General features: G+C 41.5%; 2 protein-coding genes across 2 annotated transcripts; one reads left to right on the forward strand and one right to left on the reverse strand.

Moving 5' to 3' along the window:
* Positions 1-45: 45 nt before the first annotated feature.
* LOC311250534 (histone H3.3A) lies at positions 46-2,151 on the forward strand. Its single transcript, XM_084342286.1, has 4 exons — positions 46-146; positions 944-1,081; positions 1,183-1,336; positions 1,445-2,151. The coding sequence occupies exons 2-4, from the start codon at positions 954-956 to the stop codon at positions 1,571-1,573; spliced, it is 411 nt and encodes a 136-aa protein (XP_084198412.1). The 5' UTR covers positions 46-146; positions 944-953; the 3' UTR covers positions 1,574-2,151.
* A 61-nt stretch (positions 2,152-2,212) lies between these two features.
* On the reverse strand, positions 2,213-7,718 carry LOC311250533 (uncharacterized protein). The gene is made up of 16 exons (XM_084342285.1): positions 7,471-7,718; positions 7,036-7,143; positions 6,314-6,389; positions 6,024-6,180; positions 5,827-5,872; positions 5,666-5,724; positions 5,425-5,460; positions 5,192-5,244; positions 4,957-5,089; positions 3,839-4,053; positions 3,695-3,740; positions 3,083-3,148; positions 2,931-2,990; positions 2,740-2,825; positions 2,397-2,491; positions 2,213-2,315 (listed from the first exon to the last, which is right to left on the reverse strand). The coding sequence occupies exons 1-16, from the start codon at positions 7,505-7,507 to the stop codon at positions 2,281-2,283; spliced, it is 1,308 nt and encodes a 435-aa protein (XP_084198411.1). The 5' UTR covers positions 7,508-7,718; the 3' UTR covers positions 2,213-2,280.
* Positions 7,719-12,132: the final 4,414 nt, after the last annotated feature.

Consider the following 12,132-nt stretch of genomic DNA (forward strand, 5'->3'; position numbering starts at 1 on the left):
TGAGCGCGTCGTGTTTAGGGGCATGACGTCACGGCAAAGTATTAATACTCGGCCTCAACCCCCTCCCATCACAAATCGTTTTCAACGGTGACGTTCGACCTCTTGTTTGGTACGGCGAGTTCTTCAAATCAACCGACGGTCTAAAGGTAATTATTGCTGGCTCTCTGTGTAGGTAATGTACGCGAATTGGTTGTAACAACTATGGCAATGTATGTGAGGATCCCGTTTCTACCTACAGCCATTTTTTGCAAACAGGCTAACATGTCGACATGCTAACATTAGCATTAGCTAAAAATAGAACAATAGGACCCTACCTTTGACGTTTCTAGTTAAACGTCACCGTTTTGTGCTACAGTCAAACTAGATCTCGTTAACAAGCCCATGGTTGTCTAGAGTTAATAGTTGAGATTAATGTCAGAGTAATGGTAAGTGGCCATAAATTAAGCTAATTTTAGGTCGGCTAATGTTGGTTGAGCTCAATCGAGGCAATGTCGCCTGGGGGTGACATGAGAGTCTGTGAAAATGGCGAAGTCGAAAAGCAAAGGCTGACTGGTCGGGCTTGGCAGGGTTCAGGCGAAGAGTGTTGTGACGGGACTTTCTGATTGCGGTAGACTTTCAGACCAATTAAATCGTTGTTTTAACCGGTCATGGCTCAATTTGAAGACAGGGCAACCTCTAGTAACGTCGACACGTTTTAATGGTGAGTTTTATGTTCGATCTTGTTTGTAGACTGGAATAGCGATGATGGAGGGAACCGGAGCTCACTCGACGTCTCCCAGTTGTTACAGCATGGGGGAGGGGAGCTGAATGTGATTGTAGGCTAGGTTAGCATGTTAGCGTGACAATAATATCCGACTCGTACGGTTACGTCAGTTTCGTTTTACGTAAAATGTTGACACACGAACTATCAACGATTTTAATCCCTTCTATCGACTGTTTTTAGCAAGTACGCCATGGCCCGTACCAAGCAGACTGCCCGTAAATCTACCGGAGGAAAGGCGCCAAGGAAGCAGCTCGCTACCAAGGCAGCCAGGAAGAGCGCCCCTTCCACTGGAGGAGTGAAGAAGCCCCATCGTTACAGGTGTGGTGAACATTTTTCATTAATAGTTTTGAGTCTATAGCTATTATATGCTATACTTGTCGTATATAAATACCATGCGCTCAAGTGTTTTGTTTGTTTAGGCCTGGAACTGTGGCTTTGAGGGAGATCCGTCGTTATCAGAAGTCCACGGAGTTGCTCATCCGCAAGCTGCCCTTCCAGCGTCTGGTGAGAGAAATTGCCCAGGACTTCAAGACCGATCTGCGATTCCAGAGTGCTGCTATTGGAGCGCTCCAGGTAAATAAGAATTAAATTAAACATCTGTAAGGTCATGGCACTAGTGGGCAATGAGAAGTGGTTTCTGTGAACCTAATGTGTTTCCATGTCTTTGTTTTTATTAAACAGGAAGCCAGTGAGGCTTACCTGGTGGGTCTGTTTGAGGACACAAACCTGTGCGCCATCCACGCCAAACGTGTCACCATCATGCCCAAAGACATCCAGCTGGCCCGTAGGATAAGAGGAGAGCGGGCCTAAGCAGCTAGTGGCAACATTGCCAAGACAAATGATTCTATTTATCATACTTAACCATTCTTGTGGACATTTTTATTTCATGGGTATTTTTTAATACGTTTTTCTTTTTTTTGAATTTTGTATTGTATTTTAGACTGGGACAATTCATCAATCATTCCACACGCCTGAGTACATGTACGGTAGTTGGAAATGTTGTGCAGTAGGAGTATCCATCATGGGTCATCATTACTACATGTTACAGCCATTATGCCACCCCTCAAGTTTTTTTGTGGGTAACAGGCTCATTCTGGGGATGAAGCAAGGATGAATCTTCACATCTTCCATGGGGTCCAGGGTTTCTTCACAAATCTACCATTTACCACAAAATGCCAGCATGTCATGCTCGTCAGGTTTCACCAGTGTCGGGGTATTGGCTGCTATGGCTGATACTCAACACTTGGTGGCAAGAAGCATGGCCCCCTCTGTATTTTTCTGGACTGCTTTTTACATGTTTTTCAACATAAAATCTTGGCAGCTACATTTAATACTATTTATGGAAATGTTGTCACATGTCTTTCTATTAAAGTCTTTATGAGTAGAAAGCCCTGTGTTCTGCCCTTGATTTGCAATGTAGTTGTAGTATTCAGACAGTAATGCAGTGGGTATGTTATGACAGGCATTACATTTATTTACAACCTCACTGAAATGAGCTGATCACTGTTGGTGAACTGTCATACAAACCACTCGGTATGCTTGAAACCAGTTGCTGTAAAAACAAACACAAAGATGGTAAGCTTACTCTTAAAGATGTGGAGAAGTGATTAATATGAACTTATGACTGTCTCACCAATACGACAGACAATCTCTTCACACTCCTTGATGGTGCTTGCTTGGAGTGCCACACAGCAGAAGCCAGTAGACTGGGGGGTGTCTGGGGAGTTGCTGTGAACAGAGCCAATCGTATGCTTAGATGACATGTGGGTCCAGCCAATGACAACAGCTGTGATGGCTTGGGTATTGCGTCATTACATGTCGTAGGAGGGGAGTGACCTAAACTATAGCAGAGATGTGGGGTGAATCTTTGCAGGTTAGAAATATGCTTGTTCACCTTGCATTTCTGGCCTCTGCTACGAATGTAATGAAAGCTTGTTGCATAAAGAATTGGTATACAGTATGTGTTTAATACTTACGCCACACAGAATGCAAATACTGTGTAGTCAGGTTGACCGAATCTCCCAACACATGAAATCTCAGGATAGTGATGCTGAAACAGCTCCTGAGCAAACACAAATATAATGCATGTTATTGACCATTGTCAAGCATTAGGAAAGGGGGATTTGTACACTAATGATTATTTCTGATAGGAACTGCGTCCACTTACCTGCTTACTGCTTCTGTCTGTGCAAGTCAAATGTGTTTCCTTCATATCTAAGAGCACCTCCTATGAAACAAATGACAATGGCCGAGAATATGTTGATAGTAAGCGGGATATGACGACAGACCTAAACATGCCCCCAACGTAAGCTATATTACCTTGCTTGGTTGGTTTTTCTGCAACACTTGTGGAATGGCGTGCTGCAACACCTCCTTGCCTCCAAACTACCAAAGAATAAGACTAGATATCACATCAGTTATACATGAGACTAGTGCCGTTTTTCCACTTGCACTTTCTGCCTGCTGAATTGCTTTTCCATTACCAGTTTTACTACGCCGAGTTGAGCCGGCGACGGACCTGCCACGGCCAACCCCGCCTACAAGTGGGCCGCGGTGACTTCTCGTGACTGCAACGTTTCCTATAGCCTAATGCTGCTTCATAATAGAAGTTTTTAAATGACTAAATAAAGGGGGGCTTTTATTGTGAAGAAGTTACAGTAATTTAAACGTGTTTGTAACTGAATTAGTGGAGCCACTTTGTTAGCGGTGATTCTTAGATAGTACTGTGGGGATCGGCACAAGCGCGGAATTGTTTTAAGACACACTTTCAGGCCCAGTTGTGATAGAAAAGCAAAACCCCAGCTGTGCCGAGTCAAACCGAGTTGAGCCAGGCCGGCAGATGTAATGGAAAAATGGCATAGTACACATATAAAGATTGAACATATAGAGATTGAACATTTATTAAACTATAAAGCAAAAGTGATTACTTACCATTCCAATGCTTGTTTTTCCCAAGAACTGCACTATGTAAACAATCCTGTTGAGAAGAGGTGAGCCAGTGTCTTAATGTCAAGAACACAATTGATACAATACGATGATCCTTAAATCATAATTATGGATTAGTTACCAACTTGCCTTCCCTCTTTGAGACACTGTGACGGAGAGCTTCTCTGGTCCATGGTAGCTGACTGCTGGGAGGGAGCAGGACCAAGCTGCAGGCTGGGGTTCTCCATCCTTAGGGCACGCAGGTGTTTGATGAGGGGCCGATACACTGTTCCATCCTGAGCCCTCCATCTCAGAACACTGATGGTCAGGGGGCAGCCCTTCAGCCGAGACAGAACCACACCTGCCTTTGAAAATAGAAATAACTGGATTGTAACTCTCTGGACAACAACTTTGAAGTCATATACAGTCGCAAATGTAGACAGAATTCTGAGAGCGGCAGATTTTTTAATCATGCAAACGCCTATCAGGTTTGTCAAAGGTGTGACTGGCCGGTGACTTTTGCTTTGATTAACAGGTTAATGCAGACAGGATTTGAGTTGGACTATAGTATTTGTCCCTGAACGACATCATGTGTGCACACTGTAGAGCTCATGGGGAAATCTTAATTGGTTCTCTGTGTATAAAGCCTACTGTACTACTGCAGTGAAACTTCAAACCCCACCATAGCCCTCACAGAGACTGGGACTGTTGGTTTGTGGTTTCAAATAACTTCCTCACTGTTCTCATTTTTGCACCTGCTTAGAATTAGGCTTTGGCCCTATTTCCAAGTTAAATCATGTTTACCATGAGCCCACATCTACACAGGCCTTTTCAGTTTTTCTGTCTGACTATTATAGGAATTGCGTAATGTCACCAAAGTGACACCTACTGATTAAAAGGATAAATTGAAAGTCGTCTTGACTGAACTGGTGACACAAAACTTACAGGAAAATCAGGGAGATGTTTATCAAGTTGTCTGTAGACACCAACACAGTTCTGAGAATAGGTCTAGTCAGGCAACACAAGTGAAAACACCTATGGGGTTATTGTGTAGCAGCTTTACACATCCTACTCATGTGATATATGCCCTTTTCACAGAGAAATTTAAACAGAATTTACAGAATTGTGAATTCTATTTAGCTGCTTCAGTTTCAGGGCCCCGGCATTTTTCATGTTGGCTCACTGTTTTGGCTTTCAGAGACACGAGAATAGACCTGTCACTGGTTATTGCGTCAATATACAGTATAACACTGCATGTTTGAATATACCTGTCCATTCTTGGAATTCCTTAAAGATGTCCCATTGATCTCATCAATGATGTCACCAGGGCAGATAAACATGTCGACGTGAGCCTGACCACCAGGCATCAGGTCAAGGACAAAGACGCGACCACTAAGATACCTGAGTGACAGACAGGCCAATGATGCAGCAGGCTGTACAGATCTATTTATGAGTAGATACACTTGATGGAGAAAAAAATACTTTGTAGGGGGAGATACAAACCTCAACACCATCCCTACCTCCCGACAGGGCACTACTTCATATGTCTCACACACCTGGAAACATACAACAGTTAACAGCCTGTCTGCTACATGCTGTTCAATTATCTCACTGCAGTGTGTCCTGCTTAGGAGATTTGTCTAAGTATATTTCCAAGTAAAGCTCCTATGGCCACTTAAGCCATAATAATATTGTAGTGATGCTGTGAGTTACTTAATAATAATCATGTTTTTTACCGGTAGGAGCCAGCTCTCATCAAGAAAACTGCAATTCTGTGTAAAGAGACCAAAGGTATGAGTACAATCCTTTGATTTCAAAGTGATTTAACAGAATAGCTGCTTTCGCCGCATGATAGTTGGCATTGGAGTAGACAAGGTTATATTTTGAAGGAGAATCCTGTCTGGCTTGAAAATACTGAAAATGGATAGACAGTACATTTGTAGTTTTTAACAGTATAAATAAAGGAGTTGCTCTGACCTCCATGTTCAGTTTAAACTCCATGTGAGAGAGGACCAGCAGCAGCGACATGAAAGGCTCTGAAAGAGGGAGAACAGTGTTGATGATGGACACTGAATGGCAGCGATGACAGCTTTGCTCAGCATTTAGTGAAAACAATGAGATCAAGTAAAAAGTCTCACCCACAAACTCCTCATTCCTTAGAATTGACATTGACGGGCTGTACCACTGGAGGGGGTAGAAACAGTATTCCCAAAGCTGTTTTAGTGTATTAGAAAGACTTTCAACCAACTCTAGCAATGAGCACCTAACAAGAAAGGACATATATAGGCAGCAATCTCTATATAATTGCATGTTGTATCTGGTCCATGTATCTGACCTCCAGGACTCTGGGGGTGTGCAGCAGGTGTGTGATGAACTGTGGCAGAGCCTTGCGGCTGAGGGCCAGTCTGAGCAGGTAGCGGCCTCTGCCCTGAGCTGAGAGCAGCTTTCTGCAAACTCTGGTCTGCTCGAGTGCCAAGGACAGAGCAGACAATCTACACACATCACCAGAGACAACAGGTATTGGCAAGGCTTGAAAATGTGCTATGTTACAGTATTGTCTATTAAAGAGTATAGTTATAACAATGTTACACTTCCTGTCAGTTAATACAAGCAGGGTGTTGTTACCTGCCACAGGCATCATGTTGAGTAAGCTGTTCAAAACACTGCCAGTAGTCTCTGTGTACCAGACTGATGACTGGCTCTGAGGTAGAGCAAACACACACTCAGTCCATACCACAAAAACATACTTCACATGTAGTGCTTCAGCAGATTTATTATTAAAGGAAAATTCAGTTATTATCTACTCAACCCCATGAAGATAGAAGGACAGTCTGACTTGACTTGACTGAAGTTTTGTATTCCACTAAACATTTCTAGAGCTTCACATCAAAAAAGCTTTGCAGTGTTCTCCTAAACAACTGAAGGAGATGGGGACTTGTTCAAAACATAAAAAAACAACCCAAAACACATAAAATGGGTCAATACAACTCATGAAAGTAATTCAAGTTTTGGAAGGTCCGAGATGCATTCAGGGTGCACGCTAATGCTTTCAACTTAGCAGCTACAGGGAAGATTTTGGCTTTAAAAAGGATTTAAATAATAATGTTTTTCTGTGAAGCTCCAGAAATGTTTTGTGGACTACAAAACTTCACCCAAGGAGTGAGTGGATAATGACTGAATTTTCATTTGGGGTGAACTTATCCTTTAGGAAATATAAAAAAAATCAAATTCAGCCACCAGTTTAAACAATTACAACTATTGATGCCAGGTATACACGCTTTCAATATAGGTATGTTTTCAACATTGCAGTTTAAAAAATAGGGCAAACATATCATGGGGATACTGACGCTGGAGCCCCTTCCTGAGGACCAGCTCCAGGAGTTCACAGCAGGAGGCGAGGTGAGGGTTGGCGTCCGTCACCGTCTCTCCATCCGACTGCAGATTCAGGACACACACTGGGAGGTGGAAGAAAAACAAGCAGTTGACAGTGGGTGTGTTGTGGGCCCAAGTGACAGTTGCCACCCGGTTATAATTCGTGATCATCGCCATTTCACTAATCAACACTGCTGCCGGTGAGGCACTGCAGCAGATGAACGATCCTGGAAGATGTTGTTTATGTGATAAAATAAAAAGATGATGCTTTTCTCATACGACCAAGACAGTCGTTTGTCTTGGTGAGCCACAAGAAGCGCAAAGTAAGACGAAGCATTAACCTGCGTCTGAGGCTGAAATTATGATCCAATAAAACCACGTTTGCATGATGCGTTTCCTAGGATCCTTACCTTTCAGAGTGCCGAGTAGAGGGTCTTTTGGTGCCATATTGAGAGGTACAGCTCTGATCAGAGCCTGTCGGTATTAACAGACGCAGCTCCCTGTCATTTCAGCACAGCGACACGCGTTGTAATCACACTTCCGCGTAGCCTAACATACCGAGACACCTTCCCATTCCACAGGTACTGAGGGGGAGGAAACACTGTGACTGGTCTTTAAAAAAAAAAAAAAACATTTATCAAACAGCTACCGGTGCTTAAAGACGCCCTCTGTGGCTCAAAATAAAATAAACAAATGAGATATGACGTGTTTATTGACTGTAGTGACATCTGCTGTTCTGTTTCAAGACATAAACACGGCCGTGCTGCCTTCAAGGACTCAGTGTTGGCCATATTGACGGTAAACTTGCGAGTGTTATTGACTGTTGAATAAGCTGACGTAGTTTAAGTAGCTAACCCATAGTTTAGCGGGTTAGCTACTTTAACTACGTTGGCTAATTCATGTGCTGCAGAGACTTAGCCTATAAAGTAACCCAAGTTTTGTTGTATGTTTTGTGTATTTTTTATTTATTTTATTTTATTTTTTTTTCAAATAAACGGTAACCCACTTGTAAAATGGCATAGTTCAACTAAAGCTGATACTTTTACAGCTAATGTGAAATGATACATGATCATACATCACCTCTTGGACCTAACAGAAAATTCTTACACGTGGCTAATAAGGATATACCATTTCCAAAAGTACCACAGACTGGATGGTACAATACCACAGAATATATGGTGTTGTACCACAGATGTGTAATACAGTACCACAGAATGTATGGTACAGTACCACAGAATGTATAGTACAATACTACAAACTGTATGGTACTACCACAGAATGTATGGTAAAGTACTGCAGTGCCTGAGGTACAATCCTGTGGCAAATGTCCCAAAATACCACACAAACCTCTAGGGTACCACAGGAATTTACTACAGGAAGATCTGGTATAGTACCACAGAAACATGAGGTACGAGTACCACAGAAATGGCATTTTTATTTTATGGTATTTTACCACAGGACATTTTCGTAAGGGTAGCTCGTTGTCATTATGTAAGTTTGATGCTAACTAGCACAGTCGGGTTATTCAAATGCTATCTGCTCAATTTGCGTTGTTTAAGCTTTAGTTTTAGCAGATTATTGTACGAGTCCAAGGCGACTTAAAGAATATCTGTCTCTTATTTACTCCCTTCCAGAGTAGTGACTGATTTGACTGTGACACCGATCTTCTTTCTCTCTAAAAATATGTTTACATCTGTCAAAGATCTCCTGCCAGAAGAGCTCATGGCTGTCGTCGATTCAATCATATAGCTCTACACTGACTTTTGATAGAGTAGTAAATAACGCCTCCCTGTGGTGAAAAACATGCAGTGCCCCCGCAGGAAAAAAAAAAAAACATTCAAAAGCTGTGAATGGGCTATCTAACAGTAATACCTTCATGAGGATTCCGCAGTAGTGGAGGAAGTATTCTGATCTTTAGTGAAAGTAGTAACACTGCAAAGTATTGCAGTGTAGAAATACTCCCTTTAAATTCATCAGTATACTTTAAGTACCCAAATATATGTTTTCATCGTGCAAAGTGGCTCATTTCGGTATAATATTTATTATATAACGCTGCAGCTTTGCATTTCATTGTATTTTATCTGCTGGCCTTAATGAGAATCTACCACAACACATATGAACATGTGAAGTCAAAAGTGATTTGAGGACTTTGTGGTGAGATTGTTTCTTTCTTGCTTCAACAATTTTCTGGCACACTTTGGTGTGGAGCTACTGTGTCCAAAAAGAAGATGTCTTCTGTTTTCCTAATTGTTTTTTTTATTTCAATAATGCCTTCACAAATTAATACATACACAGAGAAACAAACAAAACATTGAATGGGTGGTGGGCCTCATGTCTAATGGAGCTGGGGTTAAAAAACAAAACATTCTGTACTGCATACAACACCCTCTGTCCTTGGACCCTCCACTCAGATGAGGAAAAAGTCCACGAAGAAAAAAGGGATAAAACCTCAGGAAGAGCAACAGAGGAGGGATCCCTCTCCCAGGATGGACAGGCATGACTACGGAAGAGTATTAATGAGGGAATGAGGGAAAAAATGAGAGGAGAAAGTTTTGTTTTTTTTTCATTATGCACTTCAAGAAAAAAGTCGAAATGTTGCATAATGAAAATAAAAAAACTTCCTCCTGACATTTTTTTTTCTCACCCCTGGCCCTAATACTCTTCTGTACATGACAGATGTAAGTACAGAACCGAACAATGTTTACAATCTATCTATATTTAAAGAGATGACCGAGATATGATGTCAAATTGGGGGTCAGTATCTTGCTCAAGGATACTTCCAGGTCTCTAATTCAGGCTTAGAGTTCCAGGGTTAGGGTTCATCGACTTTAAGGACGGTTACACCTACGGACAATTTAGACTAACCGATTAACCCCTTTTTTAGTATGTCTTTTGACTGTGGGAAGAAGCCGGAGCACCCTGAGAAGAACCCACAGGGGTTAAGGGTTAGGGCTCAGGAGTTCAGGGACGAGCTACTGTGAACTGAACTCTGGTGTCATCCTTAGCTCCCCTTACCTGAAGGGAAATGATTTGGTCATGATTCTCTGCTGCTTCTTTGGGCAGACTAGAGGACGACTCCAGATCGCTCGAAGCTTCTCAATCACCTTCTTGTTCTCTTCATGTTCAGCTGTCTTTTCAGTGATTGTGACTTTTATCCTCTCTTTTGTCAGCTGGAGCTGTTTATGTGACTTCAATAGATAGACTTTTGCTCGCATTAACTGTTTTTCAGCATGTTCCTTCTTAATGACCTCCTCAAGTTTGCTGCGAGCCTCTGCGTCTTCCTGAAGCTGTTTTTCACAAAGCTGCCTCTTGTTTTTGGAAGCCTCAAGTTCATTTTGCAGGCAACTGATTTCAGATGCCATTTGCTGGTTTGCCTGAGTCACAAACTTGAAGTCCTCTGCTTCCTTCTGCTGCTGAAAGCATCCTTCAAGGCACTCTGGAGTTTACCGTGTCTTGCTCTCTCTGCTTTGAGGTCAAGTGCACCGGTTGACTGTCTGCTGCAGTGCGGAAGCAAACTTTTTTTTCACACTTCACCATAAGTTCAAATACAAGGCTATTACAAATACGAGGTACATGAAAACGCTCACGAGAAAAGTTTCTTGAGCACGTTTTCATAAACATTCAAACCAGCAGTGTTACTTGCATACTTGCACTTCGTATTTGAGCTTATAGTGAAGTGTAACAATTATTCCATAAACACCTTTCAGTTGTAAAAATATTAGCCAACACAAATTTTAAATCAATGTTTCCCCATTGACTGCTGCGCCATCATTCTCTGTCCTGGAGGGCCAGACTCTTTGGTAACCAACTGATCCAGTAATCATAATCAATGGCAGTGCAGTCTCCGCTGCACACTCTGCCTTCTCCAGTCAGCTCATCTGGATCATCCTCACCACCTGCAAATATGAATTGTATGATTTATAAAAGCCTGTAAATAAAATCAGTGACAGCTGTCACAGAATCGTTACACCCCATATCCTCATTGTGAGTCCTGATCATGATGCAGGCCGAGTTCACTGTAACTCCACTTCAATGAATAAATAGTGTTCACCTATCAAACTTCCATTTTCAAACGATATCCCAGGCAAGTTTTTTTTTTCCCCCCCATGTCCCTTTAGGGGCTCCGTAGACTACAGTTATACAGAGCCTGTACTGTAACTGTCTCGGCTGACTAGTTCAATCAGATTCCACAGCGTTGACAAGTGGCACAATATACTGCACAGCGGCCACTGTAACAAGCACACACTTTCTTCTAAGAGAGCTGGCATATGTAGCTTTTAGTCCAGCTTCAAGTTTAACGTCATGAACAACTCCAGCTGATGAGCACCTCAGCTTGGAGTTTGTGTGGAAAGCTTTTGAGTTTCTCCTTAAGTTTGTGTAGAGGATTATCAAGGTCAGTGGACAGACACAACTTTTTTCATCTACACACATACAGTGACGCACTGAAACAATGTCCTTGACCACACCAAAGGCTCCATTTTTGAATTCCACAGCACTATCAAACCTGCGTTTTGTAGTGTAATATAACCATATAAGTAGTTAGTGGTTAAAGACAACTGGTAATAAATACTGAGATGTTAAAGAATCCAATCAAAATGTGAAGGAATCATAAATGAATGGTTAAAAAATAATACTGCATAATACTTAATTAAATTAGTGAAACATTTTTACACTTAAAAATATTGAGTTGATTTGAAAGCTCTCTTATCTGTTAAAACAAAACATTAGTAATGAGTAAATCTAAGTAATATTTTCAATTACGTCTGAATAATTTGACTTGGCACAAAAACCACATAAATTGAGTAAATGTTACTGAAATACTGTGTAAACCATATAGAAAACGTGAGTAGAAAGCACTAAAGAAACTGAGTAAATATAATTGAAAACATTTGTAGGAGATAATTGCAAATTTGCTAATGACTGACTAAAAAAATGTGTTGTACTGACTGATTTTTTTAAACTTAATTCATTACATGCTGTCCTTGATTTGAGGATATTGGGTACTATGACCAAGATCTCACAAAACATGAAACTTTATTTTAAAACATTTTCCCACAGAATTTTTTTTTTTT

The sequence above is a fragment of the Pagrus pagrus genome (assembly GCF_965226575.1).
Source record: "Pagrus pagrus genome assembly, chromosome: 21".
Lineage (NCBI taxonomy): Eukaryota > Metazoa > Chordata > Actinopteri > Spariformes > Sparidae > Pagrus > Pagrus pagrus.

What these genes read in the sequence shown, in the direction of transcription:
- LOC311250534 (XM_084342286.1), top strand. Translation starts at nt 954, where the DNA reads ATGGCCCGTACCAAGCAGACTGCCCGTAAATCTACCGGAGGAAAGGCG. An exon ending in AAGAAGCCCCATCGTTACAG is followed by an intron (nt 1,082 to 1,182) that starts GTGTGGTGAACA and finishes TTGTTTGTTTAG; the next exon opens with GCCTGGAACTGTGGCTTTGA. An exon ending in CTGCTATTGGAGCGCTCCAG is followed by an intron (nt 1,337 to 1,444) that starts GTAAATAAGAAT and finishes TTTATTAAACAG; the next exon opens with GAAGCCAGTGAGGCTTACCT.
- LOC311250533 (XM_084342285.1), bottom strand. Translation starts at nt 7,507, where the DNA reads ATGGCACCAAAAGACCCTCTACTCGGCACTCTGAAAG. An exon ending in AGTTTAAACTGAACATGGAG is followed by an intron (nt 5,461 to 5,665) that starts GTCAGAGCAACT and finishes CTCTTTACACAG; the next exon opens with AATTGCAGTTTTCTTGATGA. An exon ending in AGAGATTGTCTGTCGTATTG is followed by an intron (nt 2,316 to 2,396) that starts GTGAGACAGTCA and finishes TTGTTTTTACAG; the next exon opens with CAACTGGTTTCAAGCATACC.